This window comes from Pelmatolapia mariae, linkage group LG20 (assembly GCF_036321145.2).
Source record: "Pelmatolapia mariae isolate MD_Pm_ZW linkage group LG20, Pm_UMD_F_2, whole genome shotgun sequence".
Classification (NCBI taxonomy): domain Eukaryota; kingdom Metazoa; phylum Chordata; class Actinopteri; order Cichliformes; family Cichlidae; genus Pelmatolapia; species Pelmatolapia mariae.
The window spans coordinates 35,333,950-35,356,063 of record NC_086244.1 but is presented as its reverse complement, the minus strand read 5'-3'; the positions used below and the strand labels follow the sequence as shown (position 1 = coordinate 35,356,063).

General features: G+C 40.8%; 1 protein-coding gene across 7 annotated transcripts; it reads left to right on the top strand.

Annotated features, from left to right (window-relative positions):
- The first annotated feature begins 436 nt into the window (after positions 1-436).
- Positions 437-21,264, top strand: ralgapb (Ral GTPase activating protein non-catalytic subunit beta). 7 transcript variants are annotated; one of them, XM_063463506.1, is made up of 31 exons: positions 437-560; positions 1,545-1,765; positions 3,115-3,317; positions 3,443-3,609; positions 3,710-3,896; positions 4,604-4,735; positions 5,063-5,241; positions 6,366-6,517; positions 6,783-7,023; positions 7,651-7,686; positions 8,544-8,745; positions 8,855-9,022; positions 9,141-9,255; positions 9,490-9,637; positions 9,760-9,824; positions 9,911-10,055; positions 11,415-11,536; positions 12,605-12,787; positions 12,880-13,028; positions 14,395-14,582; positions 14,692-14,795; positions 14,957-15,109; positions 15,764-15,973; positions 16,434-16,592; positions 16,747-16,912; positions 16,999-17,121; positions 17,209-17,345; positions 17,430-17,538; positions 17,778-17,856; positions 18,222-18,370; positions 18,887-21,264. In XM_063463506.1, the coding sequence occupies exons 2-31, from the start codon at positions 1,589-1,591 to the stop codon at positions 19,078-19,080; spliced, it is 4,542 nt and encodes a 1,513-aa protein (XP_063319576.1). In that variant the 5' UTR covers positions 437-560; positions 1,545-1,588; the 3' UTR covers positions 19,081-21,264. The 7 variants fall into 7 exon arrangements, with proteins under 7 accessions (XP_063319576.1, XP_063319575.1, XP_063319574.1 ...); XM_063463505.1 differs by having other exon boundaries at positions 14,954-15,109; XM_063463504.1 differs by having other exon boundaries at positions 11,406-11,536.
- The last annotated feature ends 850 nt before the right edge of the window (positions 21,265-22,114 follow it).

Below are 22,114 nucleotides of genomic sequence, written 5' to 3'. Positions count from 1 at the left end.
ATGCTCATACCAAGCGAATTGGGATTGTACAAATTACATTTTTGCTGTCAACGCTGTATTTACATTGATGTTTGCATTGTGTTTGTGTCAATAAACTGCTGCACCTATTTCACATTTTACTAACAAAACCAAAGCATGCCTCGCCTACTTCCATACCTTTACTTCCTTAAAAAATACAAATGCATCACTCAAACCTCTCAAAGAGAGGTTTTAGTTATAGTTAATCGGAGCATAGTGAAACAAGATAAGTACATTCACAAATAGTATCTGCCCCCCCCCCCCCCCCCCCCCCCGCCCAAACAACAACAACAACAAACAAACAAACAAAAACATTGTGTTATTAACTGAATGAACTGAGGGCTGCATCAGGTCCGATAGACTGTACCAAACAGTAGAGGGCGTCAACCTACGGATCTTGCTTCCCGTTAGCCCGTAAAGCTGCAATAACCAAGCCTTGACATTGCAAAGATGGAGGCTGTTATAGTTTAGACCAGGATATACAGAAAGCAAAAACTGCGAGTTTCAGAGCTCTGTTATGACATCATTTCCAGCTGGTCAAGGTAAATGGAAAAAAGTAGCTGAGCTATCCGCTTAGTAAACATTAGCGTTCTTGCAAAGTTGGATAGTTAGCTAGCACAAATGACAGCCAGCTCATCTAGCTAATGTCAACGAATAGGCTAGCGTAGTGAGCATTAGCTGAGCTAGCTAGCAACATCGGATCTACTGCAGTGTAGTTTGGGATAATCGATAAGTTTTTGCAAGCGGTTTTTATTACCGTTAGTTTCTTGACTTGTTCATAGAGACAACCCAGTCGTTAATTTCAGATAATGTCATCTACAATATGAGGAAGATGTTTGGGTGTCAATGCTAGCCATCGTTAGCAATCTGCTCGTTTTCAGAACCGTTTCCTGGTTATTCCTCGGCTTGTTATTACCGAGCCGAAGTGTAGGGCACAAATGTATCGTTCCTGTTGTTAGTTTAAGGCTTCGGTGCAAAACAAAACCCGCATTTAACCTTTGCAATGCTGGCCGTAATACTTTTTGTTTTCTCTTAACGGAGAGAACGTAACATTAGCCAAAACATGACATATCTAGGCTGTTTGGATCATTTTTCCTGTCACGGCACATATCAAGAAGTACGACAACAGACTCCTTATAAGGTTTTGCTGCACTCTTCTTCTTTTTTTTAATGAACTAACCCGCAGTTAGTCCACACTGATTTTACTTTCGCTAATACGTGCTTTGTTGTAGCTAACAAAACATTTAATTACAAATTCCAAAATGTGTGAACTACGCATTTTCATTGGTTGGTCAACTTGTTTGACAAACCAGTCAAACAAGTTAAAGCTGAAAAACTGCTGTGGTGATCAAGACCTAAACAGTTATCACTGGAAGAGGTGTGACCATTTCTCTGTTTGCAATGTAACAGCAGTTCACAAGTAGCACGACTGTATCCACGCTGGTATTATAGTTTGGACAAGTAGCCGATTGGTAGTGTGCCCAACTTTCCGTATTAAGCTGCCCTCTGGATTTGTGTGTCTGCAGGTGGAGGCAGGAGGTGTGAGTAGAGTGCAGTAGACATCAGCAGCATGTACTCCGAGTGGCGCTCGTTGCAGTTGGTGGTGCAGAGTGACCAGGGCCACCTAAGTGTTTTGCACACCTATCCCCCAAGTGTGGGCACAGAGGTGGCAAATGCTGTGGTCAAACCTCTGGGCACAGCTGTAAGCCCGGTTGCCACAGAGAACATCCTCAAAACAGACAAAGAGGTAAGAAAAGGGTCAACTACGAGCATGTCATTTTAATGCTTTGGTAGTCTTCCGGCCTACATCTCTATCACCGTGACATTTTAAGTCCAGTTACCAGAGCTAAGTAAACACATGAGTACTTTTAGTGGTATCAGCGTGCTGTTTTTTTTTTGCTGATGACTATTTACGTAGAAAAATAGAAATTAGAACATACTGTGGTCCATATATTTTTGTATGTGTGGCTCTTTAGGAGAGTGTGGGAAAAACTGGTCTAAGATTACCCACTTAAATATGTAGCACCAACTACATTCATAGGTGATGAAAAGTGTAGTACATGATAATAAAGTAATTATGGGGTTAGGGTCACCAGATTTAAAATAAAGGTTCTAAATACATTTTTATATCATTATCAGAATCTGGACTCCCTCTTTTTGTTTTCTTCATCTTCCACTATCATTCTGTTGCTGATGTTGCTGCACAGTGCTCAGTGAGGGTGTCAGGACTATCTGTTTTGTAGCTACTCTTGCATATCCAGACTTGACTGATAGAGTGTTACTTAGATGGTATCTGTTGCTTCTATCAAATGGTTGGTGTTTTTGAACACATTAAGTGCTCATTATGCAAGAAATGAGAAGAAAGTACTCTGCAAATAATAGTTTTTATATGACAAACCACAAAAGCACACACAATTAATCCTGTAATGTACAGTATTAGTGACACCTTAAGCTTTTGTGTAGGCTCTAGACACAACTTGACACGGGCCAATTTAAACAGTTAGCTATAAATGTAAACCAGATACAGCTCTGATCTCTTTCTTTGCATGATCCCCATAAACACTGGAACATCTGCTGACACACACCACTGTGAGCAAGTTAATGGCAGAACTCACAGTAAAGCAGCTGCTTCAATTAATGATGTGACAGCATGTGTCAGGAAGTGATGCGAGTGGAGCTGTGTTGGGTTAAAAATACATCAGCATTACTCAGGTGCACCATGCATCTGAAGTGCTGCTGTTGCTTTGAATGCCGCTTATTGCTGAGGGTAGAGCATGGATAGGAATACTTAGCCATACTGACCTCTGCAGGACTCTTACACAAAACCATTGTAGGAAATTATGCAAAATATCACTGGAAACTGAGAGCACCTAAGCTGTCTTGTAATCTAGGCTCTTTTTAGTTGCTAAGTATGCAGGTTTATGTTGGGTGGGGTTGGGGGCATATTTTGATTGTATTTGTAGGATACAAGGAGCTTTTCTAAACTTAAAAACTGTTGCCATTCTTCCTCTTTCATTAGGATTGGGTGATGTAGCTTCTCTGCAAATATAAGATAATTACTTATAATAAAATATATAACAATGGTTTGGTTCCCAGGTGAAATGGACTATGGAGGTGCTCTGTTATGGCCTGACCCTCCCCTTAGAGGGGGACACTGTCAAGCTGTGTGTGGACGTGTACACAGACTGGATGATGGCCCTGGTGTCGCCTAGGGACTCGATGCCCCAGCCTGTGGTGAAGGAGCCCAACATGTATGTCCAGACTATTCTAAAGCATCTCTACAACGTCTTTGTACCAAGGTATGTCTAAAAACTTTATTTCCCATTAGCTTGAATTTAAAGACGAATGCCTTTTCACTGAAATCTTGGACTGCTTATATTGCTTTCATGTTCCCTCATTTCAAACAAGCTGTTTCTCCCTCCAGGCCTGAGCAGCATAGTCTGAACCACATCAGGCTTTGCCAGCAGGTTCTGACTGCAGTCCAGAAGCTGGCACGAGAGTCCGTTTCCATGGTGAGAGAGACCTGGGAGGTGCTGCTGCTCTTCCTTCTTCGCATCAATGACACCTTGCTCGCACCGCCCACAGTTGGAGGTAAACAACCCCTTGCTCTCCTAAACTCTTCCTTCGTTATCTACTTGGTTATTATTTGTGATGATTAGTTATAATACCCCCCTGTTTTTCCCTTTTTCAGTGGGGGTAGCTGAGAAACTGGCAGAGAAACTGATGGCAGTGTTGTTTGAGGTGTGGCTGCTGGCGTGTGCCCGCTGCTTTCCCACGCCGCCATATTGGAAGACAGCAAGGGAGATGCTGGCCAATTGGAGACATCATCCTCCTGTTGTAGAGCAGTGGAGCAGAGTAGCCTGTGCTTTGACCTCCAGGTTAGATTGGATTCAGTTCAACTTTTTGTGTTTTCAGTGGTAAAAGATTTTGTTAGAATTATGATATCTGTGAAGTTTTAGAATGTTACTTCTGCATGCAGACTGGGGAAGAAAGCCACATATATGTAGTTAGGTCCACAGGTTGTTGGAGAGTGACAGTTTTTGTAATTTTGCCCCCATCCACCACCACAGTGGATTTTAAATCAAATAATCAAAATGAGATTGTTTGCAGACTTTCAGCGGTTATTCAGAGAATTTGACAAAACTATTGCATTAACTTTTTAGGATTTACAGCCCTTTTTAGACATGCCTCTCATTTTCAGAGGCTCAAAAGTAATTGGACAATTGACAGGTAGTTTCATAGCCTGGTGATTCTCTGTGAGATTCTGCTAAATGCTACAAAACAGATGAGACAGCCTTTCACAGTGCAGATGGATAAAGACTCAAAGTAAACTGAAAAAGCAACTGAAGAAATTTGCAAGGCAAAGAAATTAGATATTCTTCAATGGAGAAGGCAGTCTCTCCATCTCAGACCAATAGAGCATGCGTTGCAGTTACTGAAGGCAAAGAAATTCACAAACAAGCAGCAACTGAAAGTGGCTGCATTAAAAGCCCAGTAGAACATCTCAAGGGATGAAATGTGGTTTGGTTTTTCGAGGTCTCTGTTAATGCAGTCTGTGTATTCCTGTCTCATTTCTTCGTTTCAGACTCCTGCGGTTTACTCATGGACCATCCTTCCCACCTTTTAAAGTTCCCGATGAGGATGCCAATTTGATTCCTTTAGAGATGGACAATGATTGCGTGGCCCAGACGTGGTACCGCTTTCTACACATGCTCAGGTGCATATAGCCTCAACTGTATAAAATGCCTTTGCTTGAAAAAGACACGTTCTTTCCTCTTCCTAACTGACATACATGGTGTTTGTCTGTTTTATTTAAGGGGAAGTTGAAGTTGCCTATCTGCTCTAGTTCAAGTCTATTTAACTGCATCCAAACTTTCATGTCTGACTTTTTTTAATGTTATTTCATTTGTTGTTCCCTCCTTTATTTCCTTTTACTTCCTTCTTCTACCCAACCTTATGTCACATTTATTCAAGAAAGATTTAGCAACACTTTTAAACATTTGGCTTAATCCATTATTATGTTTGCTTTCCTTTTTGTTTCCAGCAACCCAGTGGACCTGAGCAACCCCGCAGTAGTAAGCACCACTCCAAAGTTTCAGGAACAGTTTCTCAATTCGAGCGGCATACCCCATGAAGTGGTGTTGCATCCATGTTTGAAACAACTACCCCAGATCTTCTTCAGGGCCATGCGGGGTGTCAGCTGCTTGGTGGATGCCTTCTTGGGTAAGAGGAATCCTGAGTTAAGATGAAAAGCTCAGTTGAGTGATATTTAAGACATTCAAAATGAAGCAGAGGATATAATTAAGGGATGAATGATAAAGCAACTTCAGCTTGGAGACCATTTTTGCAATCGATGATTTAATGGATTATGTTTAAGAAATATGTTGTTCCTGCTTTTATGGCAGCTGCTTTAGGAATTTATCCCCACATATTATTGTTGCCAGAAATGATTTGAGAAACTGCTGCAAAAGAAGCGTTACTTTGACAGAAGTGTAAGCAGCTGGTTTTTATTGTGATCTGTTAGGCAAAAAGTTTAAGTCGCTCTAAATTCAATTTCATCCTGTAATCGTAATCTGTAGAATCTTGTCTTTAACAAACAGTAAAGCCAAACACTTCTGATGGGTTTTATAGCGTAGATGAAAATTTGTGTTATTTGTGATTTATAGAGAGAAAAGGATTTAAAATATATTTTTTTGCCAGTGTTGTTCTCTTACTACCTCTGAGTAATCTCAAGATGGAGGATGTCAGTCAGTAATACCTGTTTAAAGATTTCAATAGAAACATACCCGTGTGTATTTTTCTCTTTACACTGTAGGTGTCTCTGTTGAAAAGAAAGCTGTACGGGAGAGGGTGTTCACTTTTTGTCCAGTGCCGCTCTCTCATGGTACAGACATCAGCTGATACATGATATAATGTTTTGCTCTGGGCATGTTAGTGGATTGGTCCATTCACTGTTGGTGATGATACTCAGACTCACAAGTGATATATGTCAGATATTCAGACTAAACTACAAGATCATCAGGGGGACTCCTGCAGGCATGAAAATGGAAAATCAAAATGGAAATCAGTGATTGGTGATTTGTATCTAACCATTGTCTTGCATGTCTGTGAATCAATGCTGTCTATGATCAACTCACATACTGTCTTAAATAATACTGTAAATGGAAAACTGCTTCAAAATGATTATATTTACCCAAAACATGTTCTGTTCTCTGGGGGGAAAACAATGGTTGCTGATTTATTTATTTATTTTTCGCTGCCAGGCTAATCAGATGACCCCCCACCCCCAGATATCTGAGGAAAATCGGACTATTATACCCCGACTCATTTTACTTTTCTGTCACCAGGCATATCACGTCCCAGGGCTGACAGTGCCCCGCCCACTCCAGTCAACAGAATTAGCATGTCGCCGCCGCCCTCAATCACCAACACCACGCCTCCTCATAGCCGCAAGCAGCGCCACACGGTGGTCACCAAAACTACAAGCAAGAGTTCAGCTGTAAGTTCTGTAACTGCTACAGAGATGCAGAACAATAAGTGTAACTGTTAGATGCTTAGGTCTTAGTTTTCTGTTGGTCTGCAGACAGAAAAGAGTTAATACTTGAACTTGGCACATTATTCTTTCCATGCTGAAGCTGCACTATCTAGAATTTGTAGGCAGTAGTTCAGTACACTTGTCCAAATCTTGTGATCTTTTAGTTGAACTAGTCAAGCTGTTTTCAGCCTATTGAGATATCTTCTTCTATTCCCACTGCACCCTGTAGGGGAGTGGTGGTCAGCCAAACAAAGCATCGCAGCAGCAACAGCAGCAGCAGCAGCAGACTTCGTCCTCCCCAACCCTTCTTTCCAGCCCCAACCAGAGCAGTTGGGAGTCTCGGCCCCTGCCAGCCCCAGCACGACCGAAGGTCAACAGCATCCTCAACCTGTTCGGCCAGTGGCTTTTCGACGCTGCTCTCGTCCACTGTAAGCTCCACAGCGGCCTCAGCCGAGACCCCAGCATGACGGGTAAGAAGCGGAGCGACGTCTCACGCTGTTTAAAATTATGCATGGGCAAGTCGATGTTCATAAATATGTGTTCATATGGAGTTATGTGTTTTTTGGTCTTTATTTTATTTTTTTTATTTAATTTTTTGAAAAATTTGTACTCTGTTGTTGGGATATCTTTTTTGTTTTTTCACCATTTTCTCTGAAACTCTGTTGGGCCTTTCTGTGTGTGGAGGGCTTGGTTAGAAGTGGCCTCGTATGAGATTTCCATCTGACTCTAATCCATTTGCATCTACCAACAATTTAGACCTGGCTCAAACTACATATAGGCTTTAACCCTATCCTAAGGAATTCATACAGTCATTTAATTGGTAAAATCATCACTGGCAGCGGAGCTAAGAGTTAATGACAGCACACACACTTTTTAGCGCTTGCAATTGGCCCTCTTTGGCTCTTCTCACATTTCTCTTTTTGGTGTAGTGTCCTGCACGTGTCTATCATGTCTGATTAATGTAAGAAATTTGTAATGGTCAGAAGTCATGAACAAAAAAGAAAAACCACACAATTCATGCCTGATATGAATTGATCCCAAAATATTGGATCTGCTTTGATTTTTTTTCTCTCTCCACTATTTCTGTTATCTTGCAGCCTCTTTTATCCAAATTCTCCTTTCTTATAAATCTTGTAAGTAGGAATGGCAGCTTTTTTTTTCCCTCACTTGATTTGCGTTTCTTGACAAAATCTTCCTGCTTTTGAGTTGAGTTCCTCATGGTCATCATCATCATCACCATCGTTTTCTGTTCCAACTCCTCGCCATATATAAAAGTTCACCAGCGTTCTTTCAGCGTATCTCCAGAGGTTGATGGAATGGGTTTCACCAAACTGACCACTTGTCTCGACATTAACGTTGCCAGTTTGTGACAGTACCACCCCATTTAAGTTGCCATTTTCTTTTTCCTTTGAGTCACGCTAATCCTTACTATTGTGTTTCAGACTCCCCTCGAGTTTAGCATTGTTTCTTGTATTTTCTTTTTGATGTTGTCAGTTCACTTCAGTTTTGAATTATATTTTTTTGTATTGGTTTAGTGCCTCAATGCATGAAGTGAATGTGACAGTCATATGATTGCAGCATTGAGGGATGCTGACACAGGGATTTTGCTTTATGTTCCTGCAGCAGTGAACGCCTGACACATTTTTAGTACGAGCACACTACAACTTATTCATGCTTTGTGCCGGTGACAGGCGGAACTTCTATGGCAAACTCTTTGTGTCAGAGTTCCCTTTATTGAATGCTTTTATTAAAGGATGTGAGTGTGTGTTTGCAGTTAATAAAGCCCTTCCTTTCTCTTGTTGTGATAGTGAGTTAATATCTGCTTTTTGTTGCTTTTATGTTTTTGAATTTTTACTGTTAACTTTTCGTTCTAGTGTGCATATAGTATATTTTTGTCTGCTTTTGCCTGTTTTGTCATACATGCATGAAAACTGAGGACTGCAATGCAATTCAGGGTCCTTTCATTCTTTTTTTTCCACACTTTGTACAGCGATAGCCACTCAAGTGTCCTTGGAGCTGAGGAGGAAGGGTTCCCAAATGTCCACTGACTCTATGGTGAACAACCCAATGTTTGATGCCAATGAGTTCCCAGAGAGCTATGAAGCAGGACGGGCTGAGGCCTGTGGGACTCTGTGTCGCATCTTCTGTAGCAAAAAAACTGGAGAGGAGATTCTACCAGTTTACCTGTCGAGGTATATACTTTTTTTGCCAAATTTTTGTTTGCCATCTTTTTAAAAGTAGGAAAGAAAGTAGGAAAGTAGGAAAGAAAATCATATGCTTTTCTTATTTCCTCTTCTGCAGGTTCTACATGGTCCTGATTCAGGGTCTGCAGATTTCTGATTTCATCTGTAGACCAGTTTTGGCTTCTATCATTCTCAACTCTTCCTCTCTCTTCTGTACTGACCTAAAGGGCATCAATGTGGTGGTGCCCTACTTCATAGCTGCGCTGGAGACCATTGTGCCAGACAGGTTAGACTGGTAGTTTACTTTCATTTGAGACCATTATTTGTTTTTACTCAGTCTTGTAAATGTGTTATGTTAGAAATCAATTATATTACTCAAAGCATGTCTCCATTATTTTTGTTAGGGAACTGTCCAAATTTAAGATGTATGTAAATCCTACTGATCTGAGGAGAGCCTCCATCAACATCCTGCTTGCTATGCTCCCACTGCCACATCACTTTGGCAACATCAAATCAGAGGTAATGACTTTGGCGATGTTTATCTTTAAGCTGATAGTAACAGTCTTGTTTACTGCTGTGATGCCACTGATTTCCTGTGTATTGTACACACATTGGTGGCTCTTTCTTCAAATATTAAACTCTTTAAAACCTGTTGATGATTACATAACCATAAAACAAGCCCTGAAACCTTTTCTTGTTGCAGAGTTTAAAGATAATCAAGGTTGCTAATCACACTGACTCTGTGTTCTTTAGGTTCTGTTGGAGGGCAAATTTAACGAGGAAGATGGCTGGCCTCATGACCAGCCTGTGTCTTTCCTTTCACTGAGGCTGCGTCTTGTCAATGTCCTCATAGGAGCTCTGCAGACAGAGACTGACCCCACCAACACACAGCTCATACTGGGTATTTGCTGATAGCTTCATATATTTGATTGCAGTTATTTTAACTCTGTATATTGTTTGTACTTTATGATTGTGTAAAATTGTTTTTTTTTGTTTAATTATTATTTTTATCCCTTTTTTCAGGTGCAATGCTAAATATTGTTCAAGACTCAGCTTTATTAGAGTCCATAGGCGCCCAGACTGAAACAGTAAGCTTGTTTTCTGCTAATTAGTTAATGTTTGCGGTGCTACAAGCTGGACTGGGCATTAAGATTTCTGTGTTTTTCGGTGGCAGGGGAGCATAGATGGCAGCCATTCAACCCTGAGGAGTCAGAGTCACAGCCGTACCAACAGTGGCATCAGCTTCAACAGTGGAGGCAGCACAGAGGCCACCAGCCCAGACTCTGAACGCCCTGCACAGGCACTGCTCCGTGACTATGGTAGGACATGCCGCTCCTGAACATACACTAATATTTTTGTGCTTAATGAATTAACACAATAATACTTTATTTGGTCAGATAGCAGGTTTGCTGAAAGATTATTTTTAATGATCCCTGGCTGATTTCTCATTAGCTTCCAACTCCTGTTGACTCGTTTGTGTTTTTTTATAGCTAACGTGGTTAAAGTGGTATGCAGAGTTAAGAAGCGTTGGGTAAAATATCTTTGTAGGTGATGTAAAGTGTTTGCTGTGATGTTGTTTAAGAAGAGTTTGGGACTGGGGTGGGTGGAGTTTCTGCTTTGATTTGCATTTTTTTTCTCTTAATGATTGGTTGCAACAATGTTGCCTAATCAAATGGATTTCAAATTTAGTATTTACTGTGCAGGGCTGAGTGATGTTTTGTTTTCATTTGATTGTTTTCTTTTTTGCACAAATTTATGTCTGTTTTCAGTGAACAGTGCTTCACATAGGCAGTCGTTTTCCAGCAGGAAACTGGGGGAAGGGATTGCAGGGTTCCTGTGAGACACAACTGTAGGACTATAACATTGTGTTGTGAGGCTTAGAACAGGAAAAGCAATGCTTTAGAGTGGGTCATCTGTTGTTATAAATGCTGCAGCCGTTTCAGTGTTATTTGGGTTTTCTAGTCAGTTTCTGTTCTGGTCCGTTCATTTAATTTCTTAACATTATCTCTTAAAAGAACACTTGACAGTGCAGAGTTCTTTGTAACAGAGGTTTAAGTAAAAAACGGAAATAAAGAAGATTGTTGTTGTGTCACATACCTCACACAAGGTTGTGTTGCTTCCACTTGTAAAATTTCTTTTCTGGGACAAAGGTGTCCAGATAGTGGACTTTGCATTGTTGTTGAAAATCAGTCTTAGGACTCTTTGTTTTCAAAGTTTTTAGCCCCTGTAAATAGTAGCTCAAACTAGGAAAGTCTTTTGTCAGATGAACTGGAATTTTCCTTCCACATACATATATTTAATGTAATTGGGTGATAAATGTTAAGTAATTTCAGTGTTCCTCTGTTTTTAAAAAAATCTCCGAATTATTTGTTACAATAAAATTTGAAAATGCTATTTTGAAGTAAAAATGCTAACATCACTCAGTTCTGTTCCTCATCAGCTTATTTACTGCTCTCTCTTCTTTACTCTGCCTGTATTTTGCTCAGGATTGTGTGCTTTGTTGAATTCATTGACCTCTAATGCATGTTGTATGTTAATATGAAGCAATATCTGCTAACACCTGAGCATTCAGAAATGTCTTTCTGTGTGACTTTCTAGCTTTGGTGCCTTAATCCTGCATTGCTCTATTCTTTGCAGTGTTTGGTATTTTGGGGTGTTATATGATCTAGCTCTTCCAGATACTGCGGCAGGCCTGCTGGTGCGCAGCATCCACCTGGTCACTCAGAGGCTCAACTCCCAGTGGAGGCAAGACATGAGCATTTCACTCGCTGCCCTGGAACTGCTGGCTGGGCTGGCCAAGGTAACTTGAACACCATAGAAGCTCAGTGTAAGAATGTGCCGTCATTACTTGCTGGACTAGCTAAGATAAAACTGTCATCTTCCAGTACACCAATGTTACTCAGGACTCAACAGCTTTAGTTACTGTATTCTTTAAAAAAAAAAAAAGAACACTTAAAAAAATCAATTTAAAAAAAAAAGAAAGGAAAAAAAAGAAGAGTTTTTGAAAGAGCTCTATTCCAGGAACACCCTTAATAAAATGTCTGGGCTTATTATGGGGGCAAGCGAAACCAGCTGCGTGTAGGCCGTTACTGGAATTGGTCAACATTGGCCTACTACAGATAAAATACCGATAGTTATTACACCCCATTCCCAAATGACACAGTGCAGCTTCACAGAGGACTTGTGATACATTTGGGTGTTTTTTGCCACCTTCAATCTGTTAATTTCCTAGCTCAGAATAAGGGAGTTACCCTCACATTGTACCACAGATTACTGTAAAGAGAGTTTCTCTAACTTGTAATGACTGTGGAGTGTGTGTTTACAATCACACTGCCAAAATGCATGTGCAATTAATATGTCAATATTCTACTTGATACACAATTCCGAGTTTAGAAAAGACAATATTCTTGTCTTTTTGCACAACCCACTTTCATTGTTGCACTTTTCTGTTGCACTGCTGTGTCTGCACTGTCTTGTGCTTGTATCATTCTGTTCTGTCTGGTGTTGCACTGTTTTTGCTTTTTTTTTGTGTTTTTTTTGCAACTTTTGCCATTTTTGCACACTTGCACTTTATTTAGTCATGTGTTGATCACCTGTTATATGTAGCACCATGGTCTTGGAGGAACGTTGTCTCGCTTCACTGTGTACTGTACCACTGCACATGGTTGAAATTACAATAAAGCCGCTTGACTTGACTGTTCCTTTACATACTTTTCTACTCATAATCAAATATGTTGTCATTTTGGAAAAAAAAAAGGGCAACATTTTTAAACAAAATTTTTTCACAGCTGCATAAAACAAACCACTTTTAAAATGTATCTAATATAGAAGATTTTTTTCCCTCTGTCTTTGTGTGTGTCTTAATCAGGTGAAGGTGGGGGTCGACTCTGCAGACCGTAAACGTGCTGTCAGCTCGATATGTGGTTACATTGTGTTCCAGTGTAGCCGTCCAGCTCCTCTTCAATCCAGAGACCTCCACTCCATGATTGTAGCTGCCTTCCAGTTCCTGTGTGTGTGGCTCACAGAACACCCTGACATGTTAGATGAGAAAGTAAGTCTAAAGACCTTTTTCCCTCTCTCTTTCATGTATGTCGGTAGATAAGAGAAAATCTATATATTGTTTTGTATTTTCTTTTGCTCCAGGACTGTTTGGTTGAGGTTTTGGAAATTGTGGAGTTGGGAATCTCAGGCAGTAAGTCCCGTCAGGAGCAAGAGGTTCGACATAAAGGGGAGAAGGAGCACAACCCGGCTTCCATGAGAGTGAAGGACGCTGCTGAGGCAACTTTGTCCTGGTGAGACTAAAGCCCCTTTTTTCATTAGTACCTACTCCGGTCAGCTTGCCATGCTTTTCAGGGTTTTCCATTTGGTCATAGTACCTGGTGGTAGGTACTTTATTTAGCACCTACTCTGCCGGGCTTCCAAGTGATCGTATCCAAAAATGTGACATCAACAGACTGCATTCCGCCAGTCAGTGGCATCACTCGATGAGTCACGAGAGCGTCTCATTCAGGAAAATCCAAACCAGGCAATGAGGGGAACAGCTACAAAAACACAACGCTGTGGTCCCCAAGTCTGACAAAAAAGCCACAGACTGAGCACCAGGTATATCGTTGCCTCGACACCCAGCTTTGTTGTAGCATTCATATCACATACTAATTACGCCACGGGACGCTCGGCTGCGTTGCTATAACCACAACCAGGCACATTAGGTGGTACTGGATTGTAATGGAAAGGGAGTCCAGTCAAGCCGATCAGACTAGGTACTAATGGAAAAAAGGCTTAAGCTCCATTGGCCGTTCAAACACTTTGCATTGTAAAATGGTTACGTTACCATTTCATCACCTGTATAAGTCTTGTGATGTGACCAGCAGTCTGCAGCAAACACCAGATTTCCTGCTGTGGGATTTCCTTATCTTTAAACTCAAACACTTGTATTGCACCTTGGCTTCTTGATAAGCTAGTAAAAGTATGTCTACTGTAAATTGTCCTTTGTTTGCTAGATAGGCTAGACAGATAGATATCAGCTCCAGTGGCAGTCAATCACACAATAAATTTGTATTTAACTTAAATTTAGCTACCTGTGACAAAGCACAGCCGCAAAGTCAGCCGCAGCCACAGACCGAGAATCTCAGCTGCACACAAAAACAGCTGCGCAATGACTAAACTCTTCCTGTTTATAAATGTCTATCAGAACTGGGTCCAAAAATGGAGTTTACTGAACAGTTTATAGCAAAGTGTAAATAAAATCGCACTATTTTGCCCCAGATACTCATCCAGCAAACCTCTCAGCTGTGAGGGGAAACTCCCCACTCAGCATAGCCGTGGGTTGCGACTTGGCCAGTCAGCCAGCGAAATTCACCCCCATAGTGATGCTGATAACTTTTCCGTCATTAGTCTTGCTGATAATACTCTGAAGTGGATTGTGACTGATTCTTATAAACCAAGTAGGGTTTTTCTTCAAAGTCTTTTATGACTGTGCTAAAGTGTTGTTGCTTCTGTTGTTTATTTTTCTGCTTCCTCAGTATCGTAGCCGGCCCACTTTTTCTGCTGAACCTTCATACACGTGACTCTTGGATAGGGAAATATGTTGCATTCATTGACCCAGTTTGCTTGTATTTATGTTCTTTCTTATATTTGTGTTTCCCTGGTGCTCCCCAGTATCATGCAGGTGTTAGGGGCCTTCCCATCTCCCAGTGGGCCTGCGTCTACTTGCAGCCTGCTGAATGAAGATACTTTGATTCGCTATGCCAGACTCAGTGCCACAGGAGCCAGTAACTTCCGTTACTTTGTCCTGGACAACTCTGTCATCCTTGCAATGCTGGAGCAACCTCTTGGCAATGAGCAAAGTCAGTAGCTTATTGTCTCGCTTTTGATATTTTTAGTTAATAAATTTGAATGCTGGGAGAAAACAAAGTGTCTGGTATGCTTTTAATATGGGGCCATCTTTGTCCTCAGACCCCAGTCCTTCTGTGACAGTTTTGATCCGGGGAACGGCTGGTCGACATGCCTGGACCATGCAGCTCTTCCATCAGCCGAGAGGGGCCAGGGCTAATCAGAGGGTGAGATCGCGCTCTAGATTAATACTAATTAAAGTTAACACATTTTAAGCTAACTTAGCTAAAACGTATTTTAAAGTTGCACCATTCTGTCAAACTTGTAGCACCACATCTGATAACACATCTCTGTTATATATCTGTTTTCTTCTCCCCTCCCGCAGCAGGTGTTTGTTCCTGAAGGCCGTCCAGCACCCAACAATGATGTGGGGATTAAGTACAATGTGAAACAGAGGCCCTTCCCTGAGGAGGTGGATAAGATCCCTCTTGTCAAAGCTGATGTCAGTATCCCTGACCTGGATGACATTGTTAGTAAGGAGGTGAGAGATCAGCTTCCCGTCAAACCCTATAATTAAGCTTTTATCCACATTATGTCTGATAACACAAAAATTAAGTTATTCTCTTACAGGTATCGGGTAAACCATGATTTGTTATATATTAAAGAGTATTGTTTGTTATTGCACAAACTCAGGTGTCTTGTATGGGCTGGGAGGAAGATTCGAGAGCTTCAGATTCACTGAACAGAATTTGCCCTCGTGTGAGTTGTTGAAAACAGGAGGGCTCATTGGGTGTTGTGTTAAATAGGCCAAATCATCTGGTTTAGTGGTGATCATTTTGTGTGGTTTCTCAATCCTTTGCAGTTTCTCTGTGAAACTACTGGTGCTTCTCTAACACTGTCTCAACAAACTTTTATAAGGGCTGGAGAATGCAATCCAGTACAACAGCCCTTTAATAAACTAAAGGGCTGTTGTACTGGATTGCATTTGATGGTATGGGTGATCCATTATTAAGTGTTTCCCATGGTTATAAAGTACAGATGACACTGTCATAACGTTTCCTCTCACCTTTGGGGGTCAGTATCTGTTTGGACTCTGTGGGTTCTGCTTCATTTCATGTTGAGCTCATGCAGTCGACGACTGTTCACGAGGCCCACCCAACCCTGTTTTAAAGATGTCCTGTCCCCATCTTTTCAGCTGGAAGTTCAGCACGACAAGCTTCGTAATCTGATGACCAAGCAGATAGAGTATGAGAACGCCTTGGAGCGACACAGTGAGGAAATCTGGAAGTCCACTCCTTTTCCTGACCCACAGACAGACTGCAAACCCCCTCCACCCTCACAGGAGTTCCAGACAGCACGTCTCCTCCTCTCCCACCTTGGCTTCTTGTCTCTGGAGGCACTTAAGGTCAGTTACTTTTTAATGTCAGATTACAAACTCTTTGATTGATCGGTATTAAATATACATGCTAATTGGTAGGTTTCCATTGTCTTTCTATTTAAAGCATTTTTCAGATAAACGATGGGTTGGTTCTTTTTGTTCTTTCTACTATTCCATAAAAGTTGTGATGGAGATCTTAATATTTCTCATCCTCTAACATTTATGTATCACTTTAAATATGGCACAAGTTTGAGTGTATGTTATCGCATTAATGGATAGTATAGATCTTGAGTTGCTGAGCTAATATGAAGACATGTTTGCAAGAATGTACTAAACTGCTGTACATGAAGGAAGGATGGAAGTCTAAAAGCTCTTTAATTTGAAAAAAGGCCATATTAAAAATGTTGCCTATCTGATCCTGAAAAAATACTTAAATCTGTGAAATAAAATGTATTTGTTAGAATAAGGTTTACATAACCCTTCATAGGAACCCAACAACAGTCGTCTACCTCCTCACCTGATTGCCCTGGAGTCATCCTTGCCAGGATTTTTTGATGACATCAGCTACCTGGACCTGCTTCCCTGCCGACCTTTTGACACGGTCTTTATTTTCTATGTGAAACCTGGACAGAAAAGCAGTCATGAGGTAAGCGAATACAGATTGACTGATTATTGTTTACCTTTACAATGTACTGATGTTAACTTAGTTACTTCTTCCAGTTACTTATTTATTTACACACATAAAGAGGAACAGGAAGAAGAAACTCTTTCATTATCTTGTTCTTGTTGTTGGCGATCAGATCCTAAGGAATGTAGAGTCTTCGGCCAGCGTCCAGCCCCACTTCTTGGAGTTCCTGTTATCCTTGGGCTGGCCTGTGGATGTGGGACGCCACCCAGGCTGGACAGGACACTTGGACACCAGCTGGTCTGTGAATTACTGCTCTGATAGCAATGATGTACAAGCAGGTAAGACACTAAGATGGTCATCGCAATTGTTATTTATCTGTTTACATGTTATTAGTAACTCAATGAATCTTTGTTTGTTTTTCCAGAGGAAGCGGGTACACCGGAGGACACTGGTGGTTCGGTGTTCAACGGAGAGAAGAAAGTTTTGTACTATGCTGATGCTCTGACAGAAATCGCCTTTGTGGTTCCTTCTCTAACAGAACACTCAGGTCAGTATTCATGATCTTCAATATGAATTCAAAGATACTGAAAGCCTCTGTGCTGGATTGGAGTTGCAATTTGCTCTCATTTGGCAGAGGAGTCTTCAGTGCACAGTGACTCCACGGTGGAGGCAGACACCAACTCAGAACTCATGCCCGGTATGCTCAAACAACCCAATCTCACACTGGAACTGTTCCCCAACCATTCTGAAAGCATGGAGTCCGCTAAAAAGGTAGATTTCGGCTTCTGTGAGTATATGTGGCCTGTAATTTTTGATGTAGTGTTTGATCAAACTGAATTTACCTGTTTTATCTAGCTGAGTCCTTTAGTGAAGGCAAAGAGGTCATCGACTGGAAAATCCTTCCCCCAACTGGGGCCTGAAACAAAGGCGTTTGTGGTCTGGGTGGAGCGCTTTGATGATATTGGTAGGTATAAAGTCTCTATTTGGCCTACCACCCCTCCTCTCATACTGTAATTTAAGACTAGCCCCCTTCATAGATTATAGTCAGCCAGCAGGTTTATCCTCACAAAATATTTCAGTATAAAATACTTAATCTCTGTACTGTTGGATGTTGTCTGTAAGAAGGTGTTTGCCAAATTATCAATGTGCATGAAAGTCTTAATTTCTCTGTTTTTTTTGCTTTTGTTTGTTTGTTTTTTTTAGAGAACTTCCCTTTGACCGACCTTTTAGCGGAAACCAGCACAGGCTTGGAAGCTAGCATGAGCAACAGCACTTCCTGCAGGTATTTACAAGTTTATGCTTAATGCACTTGCCTGCCAGTATAAAAAAACATGTGGTTTCTGAATTGGTTTTGGTCAGGTGCAAAAAGGAAGAACGAAAAAAAAAACAATGCTGCAAAACCCAATGTGCAAAACAGGAAGTGCTATGCAGCGGGCAGAAAAGAGGAACTGTGGCAGAGCAGTGACAGCAGTTGTCAAGTGCCTTGAAAGAAAAAAGAATTAAAAGCATTTTTGTAAACATTGCTCCTTTGTTCACCATCAGCAGAATTACACAGTTATTTAAATAGACAGCTACATTTCAAATGCATGTACTCTATCTTCTTATCCTATCTTTGCCTCCCTTTTCACTTTATTCATAATGTTGCAGGTCGGGGTTACTAGAAAAAGACGTTCCTTTGATCTTCATCCACCCTCTGAAGACGGGACTCTTCAGGATCCGCTTGCATGGTGCTGTGGGTAAATTTGGCATGGTGATTCCTCTGGTGGACGGCATGGTGGTCAGCCGCAGAGCTCTTGGTAATTGCTCATTTATCTTCACTTACTTAACTTGTCCATCCTTACCTTACCACACTTCAGCTTTTTTCATGCATCACAAGGAATCATTTTCTCACTATTAATGCGCACGCATAAGTATTGCACAATGGATGTTTTTACTTGGAAATGCACAGGAAATAAACTCCCATTTAGAAAGTGTGTGGTGTTTCCTTCAGAAGTTCTGGTTTCTAATGTAAAAGTATTGCTCATCTGTGTGTCAAGTTGCATCACCAGGCTTTGAAAGAAACCATTTAAGGCATTTATTTAACTTTCCTGTGTTGATGAATAAGTTTAACTTTGGGGGGGAAATAAAAAAAAGTCTTACCGGTACTCTGTTGAATGTGCTGGAACTCTTGGCCAGCAGATGGCACAGTTAAGTGTTTTGGTTTTATCTGTGGCTCTATACTTTCACGCATAATAATCTAAATCCACGTAACTCACATTGGCTGTGTCGCGTGTGAGTACTGATGTACTTCTGTTTGTGTGTCTGCCTCTCAGGGTTCCTCGTGCGCCAAACGGTCATCAACGTATGCCGACGGAAGCGCCTGGAGAGCGACTTGTACAACCCTCCTCACGTGAGGCGGAAGCAGAAAATAACCGAAATTGTGCAGCGTTACCGCAACAAACAACTGGAGCCCGAGTTTTACACCTCGCTCTTCCATGAGGTGGGGGAGGGAAAGCCTCACCTCTAACCCTCCCCCCTCTCCCCCGTGTCCTGTCCTAACACTGGCACACAAGCGCACACAACAATACACACATGCACGCACACACCCCCGTTATTCTGTACTCATAAACCACCTACAACTGTGCTTGTACACACACACAGACACACACATGCACACACAGAATCTTTATATTTATACTGTATAATTTTGTTATTTATATGAATACATATATCAACACTGTTTGCCTTTGACTCTTAGATCAAAGTGTCAAAAACCATGCCAAGGTGGGAAAAAACAAACGACATTTCTGTGTTGCGGCTACTCACTGAAGATCTGAACAGCTGAAGTTCAACAGTGAACGTTGCTCCTCGTTTTTAGGTTCACGCTTTGTGGCAAAACAATTTCTGCTTGTCTTTAACTGCAATACAGTAGTTACACTGTTGGCCTTTCTGAACTTGTAAAAAGTTTGTCCGTCGAACCTTGTAATATGAATGAACTTCAAGAGGTTTGGTAATACAGAGTTGTGTCCAAAATCCAGATCTGCTCATCTGTTTTTGTTTCTAACAGATTTATGTTTGGATTATTATTATCATTTTTTTTGCCAAGGAGATAAACATCTTGTATCCACCTTAAAATGTCGTAAACACATATATATGTATATATATAGCTTCAATGCAGGTAACTTAAAAGTTGACCCGTCATTGGATCTGACAACAGACTTCATCGACATTCACACACATACACACACATGCAGACACACACCCTGCTTTAGTCTTCCTAGTGTGAACGCACACTTGGCCACCGCAGCAGCTGACTGAGCACATGAGACGTTTATAGTTTTGTATCGTTTTCTTCTGGCTTTTACTGTATGTAGATGTCATTTTTGACACTTGTGCTCTGTGCCAGGCCATCCCATTGCACAGCTGCCACTACATTTTGTGTGTGCATGTGTGAGTGAGAGTGTGTGTGTGTGTGTGTGTGTGTACACAGCCACGTTTGCTTGTCCAGCCAGTCACTTGACACTACAAGGAGTCAGAGACCCCTAAAAGCCCAACACGTTGCATTTAAGGTTGAATCCTGTCACTTTAAGATATACAGTTTTGAAAATGCCACGACATACGTCGATCGCAACATTTAGATTTTGGTTTACTCTTAATGCTTGGAAACACAAGAGTTTACTGATAGTGAGAGCGGCTACAGAGCTCCTGGACTTTGCGCTTGATGTTTTCAGGCCTAATTTGAAATCACCACATTTTTAAGGTTGCAAGTATCTCATTACGAAGCAGAACCAGAGCACAGTTTTTAAGTGTCTCGCTCCTCCAAACAAAATCTATGTGATAGATTCAGAGGCCAAAATCCTTGATGTAGCTAACAGGATTATGTGACTTTATTTTGGCTGATCAAAGCTGTATTTTCTTTCTTTTTCTCCTTTTCTTTTCTTTGGAAATGTAAACCCAGGAAGAGATAATATTTAACATGTCAGTTATCTTCAGTTTGGATTGCAGAAATGTGCACTTTTGCCTTCACAAATGTTATGATAATTTTTTAAAAAAGAAAATACAATTTCACTCTTATTTTTCTCACTGTACTTTTGGTTTTAATTCAAGCCCTCTCACTGTCTGCCTGTAACAATGTGAATTTATTTATCACAGAGATGGAGCAGGGCAAACACCTCTAGTTTCTTTTGTTATATTGGAAAGTCTTAATGCACTGAGCACATTTTTATGTTCATTTTATGTTTATTTTCTATTCTCTTTGGTTACCTTACATGTCCTCTTTTGTACTTTTGTGCATTTTTGGAAGAAAAACCCTGCTGAAGGAAGAGTTTTATCTTGTGAAATATGAATGAAGAGGACGCGTTGTGGAGTTTTTAAACCTGTCGTGTCTAATTGTGACTCACTTTTTATGACAGTGCTGTATGCACATGCCTTTTTCGGAAGGAAAGTACATTAAATACGCTTCAAAGAAACTACATACAATGAGTCACACGTTGTATCCTGTAAGTCCTCTGAGGTTTGAGCATATTTAAGGATTTGCCATGTACAGAAGCAGAGGATAATATGTAAATATGTGATAGATCAAGGCATTTACAAGTTGTCTGTTGCATTCCTCATCTGAGATGGCAGAAAAAAAGTTATGTATGTATGCATTTTTTGTGTGTGGGAGGAACGCAATGGGTATTGAATGTAACATGCATCAATTAAAACTATTATTGACATTTTAATTTCCTTCCATTCATAATATTTGACTTTTTTTTCACAGGTTGAAATCTTTTTCCTCTTAATAATTTGTAAATATCTATTCAGTGAGTTTCTTTCTGAAAGCAGATGTGTTTAGAACCTGTCAGATTAATTAGAATATTAACTGTGAATATTTGCACCGCCTGCAGAGTGAACCTGCCCTCTGGCGTGGACTGGGTCAGTCTGACTGCAAAGATACTAGAGGGATATTATCTGTAACCCAAGGCTGAGATAGTGACAACCAATAGTGACAAGCCTGTATGCCCTGAAGCTATTTTAAAATATTTATGTTCTGCAACTGGAAAAAAAAAAAAAAAGGATTTGGTTAACAATATTGATAAATCCAGATTATGAAAAACAGCTTCTCTTCATAGTCTAGGCCTCTGGGCACAGGTTTGAACCTTTAATTGCCAGCAAGGTGAATGGAGGATTACCATTGGAATTTGTATTGCATCAAAATACACACCTTTCGTGACCACGTGTTAAAAAAAATAAAAAGGCAAACGTTAGGATTTGCTGGGGAAATCAATGATGATATTAAAAAGTAAATTTTCTTGTATCAGAGCTTGTAGACCTTTCCTGAAGTCCCCTTGCCCATCCCGGACTTGAAAGTTGTATTTTTGCCTGCAACCACTTGAGGGCGCGTTTCTCTTATTAACGCTCACTGAGACCCCGCGTGGGGATAGCTCCTGTGACAGGCAGGGGGCCTAAATGAGCATTGTTATGGTAAATATTTGACATCAATGAAAGTCAAGACCTTTAATTAAGGTTTTAGGATTACTGTCATATTTCGCATGGTTTTGTCTTTCTCACAAGTTGTA

Bases quoted from the DNA above. Each gene is read 5' to 3' on its own strand.
- ralgapb (XM_063463503.1), top strand. From the start codon at position 1,589: ATGTACTCCGAGTGGCGCTCGTTGCAGTTGGTGGTGCAGAGTGACCAG. The intron at 12,788-12,879 runs GTAAGTCTAAAG...CTTTTGCTCCAG, and splicing joins CTGACATGTTAGATGAGAAA to GACTGTTTGGTTGAGGTTTT. The intron at 17,857-18,221 runs GTATTTACAAGT...ATAATGTTGCAG, and splicing joins AGCAACAGCACTTCCTGCAG to GTCGGGGTTACTAGAAAAAG.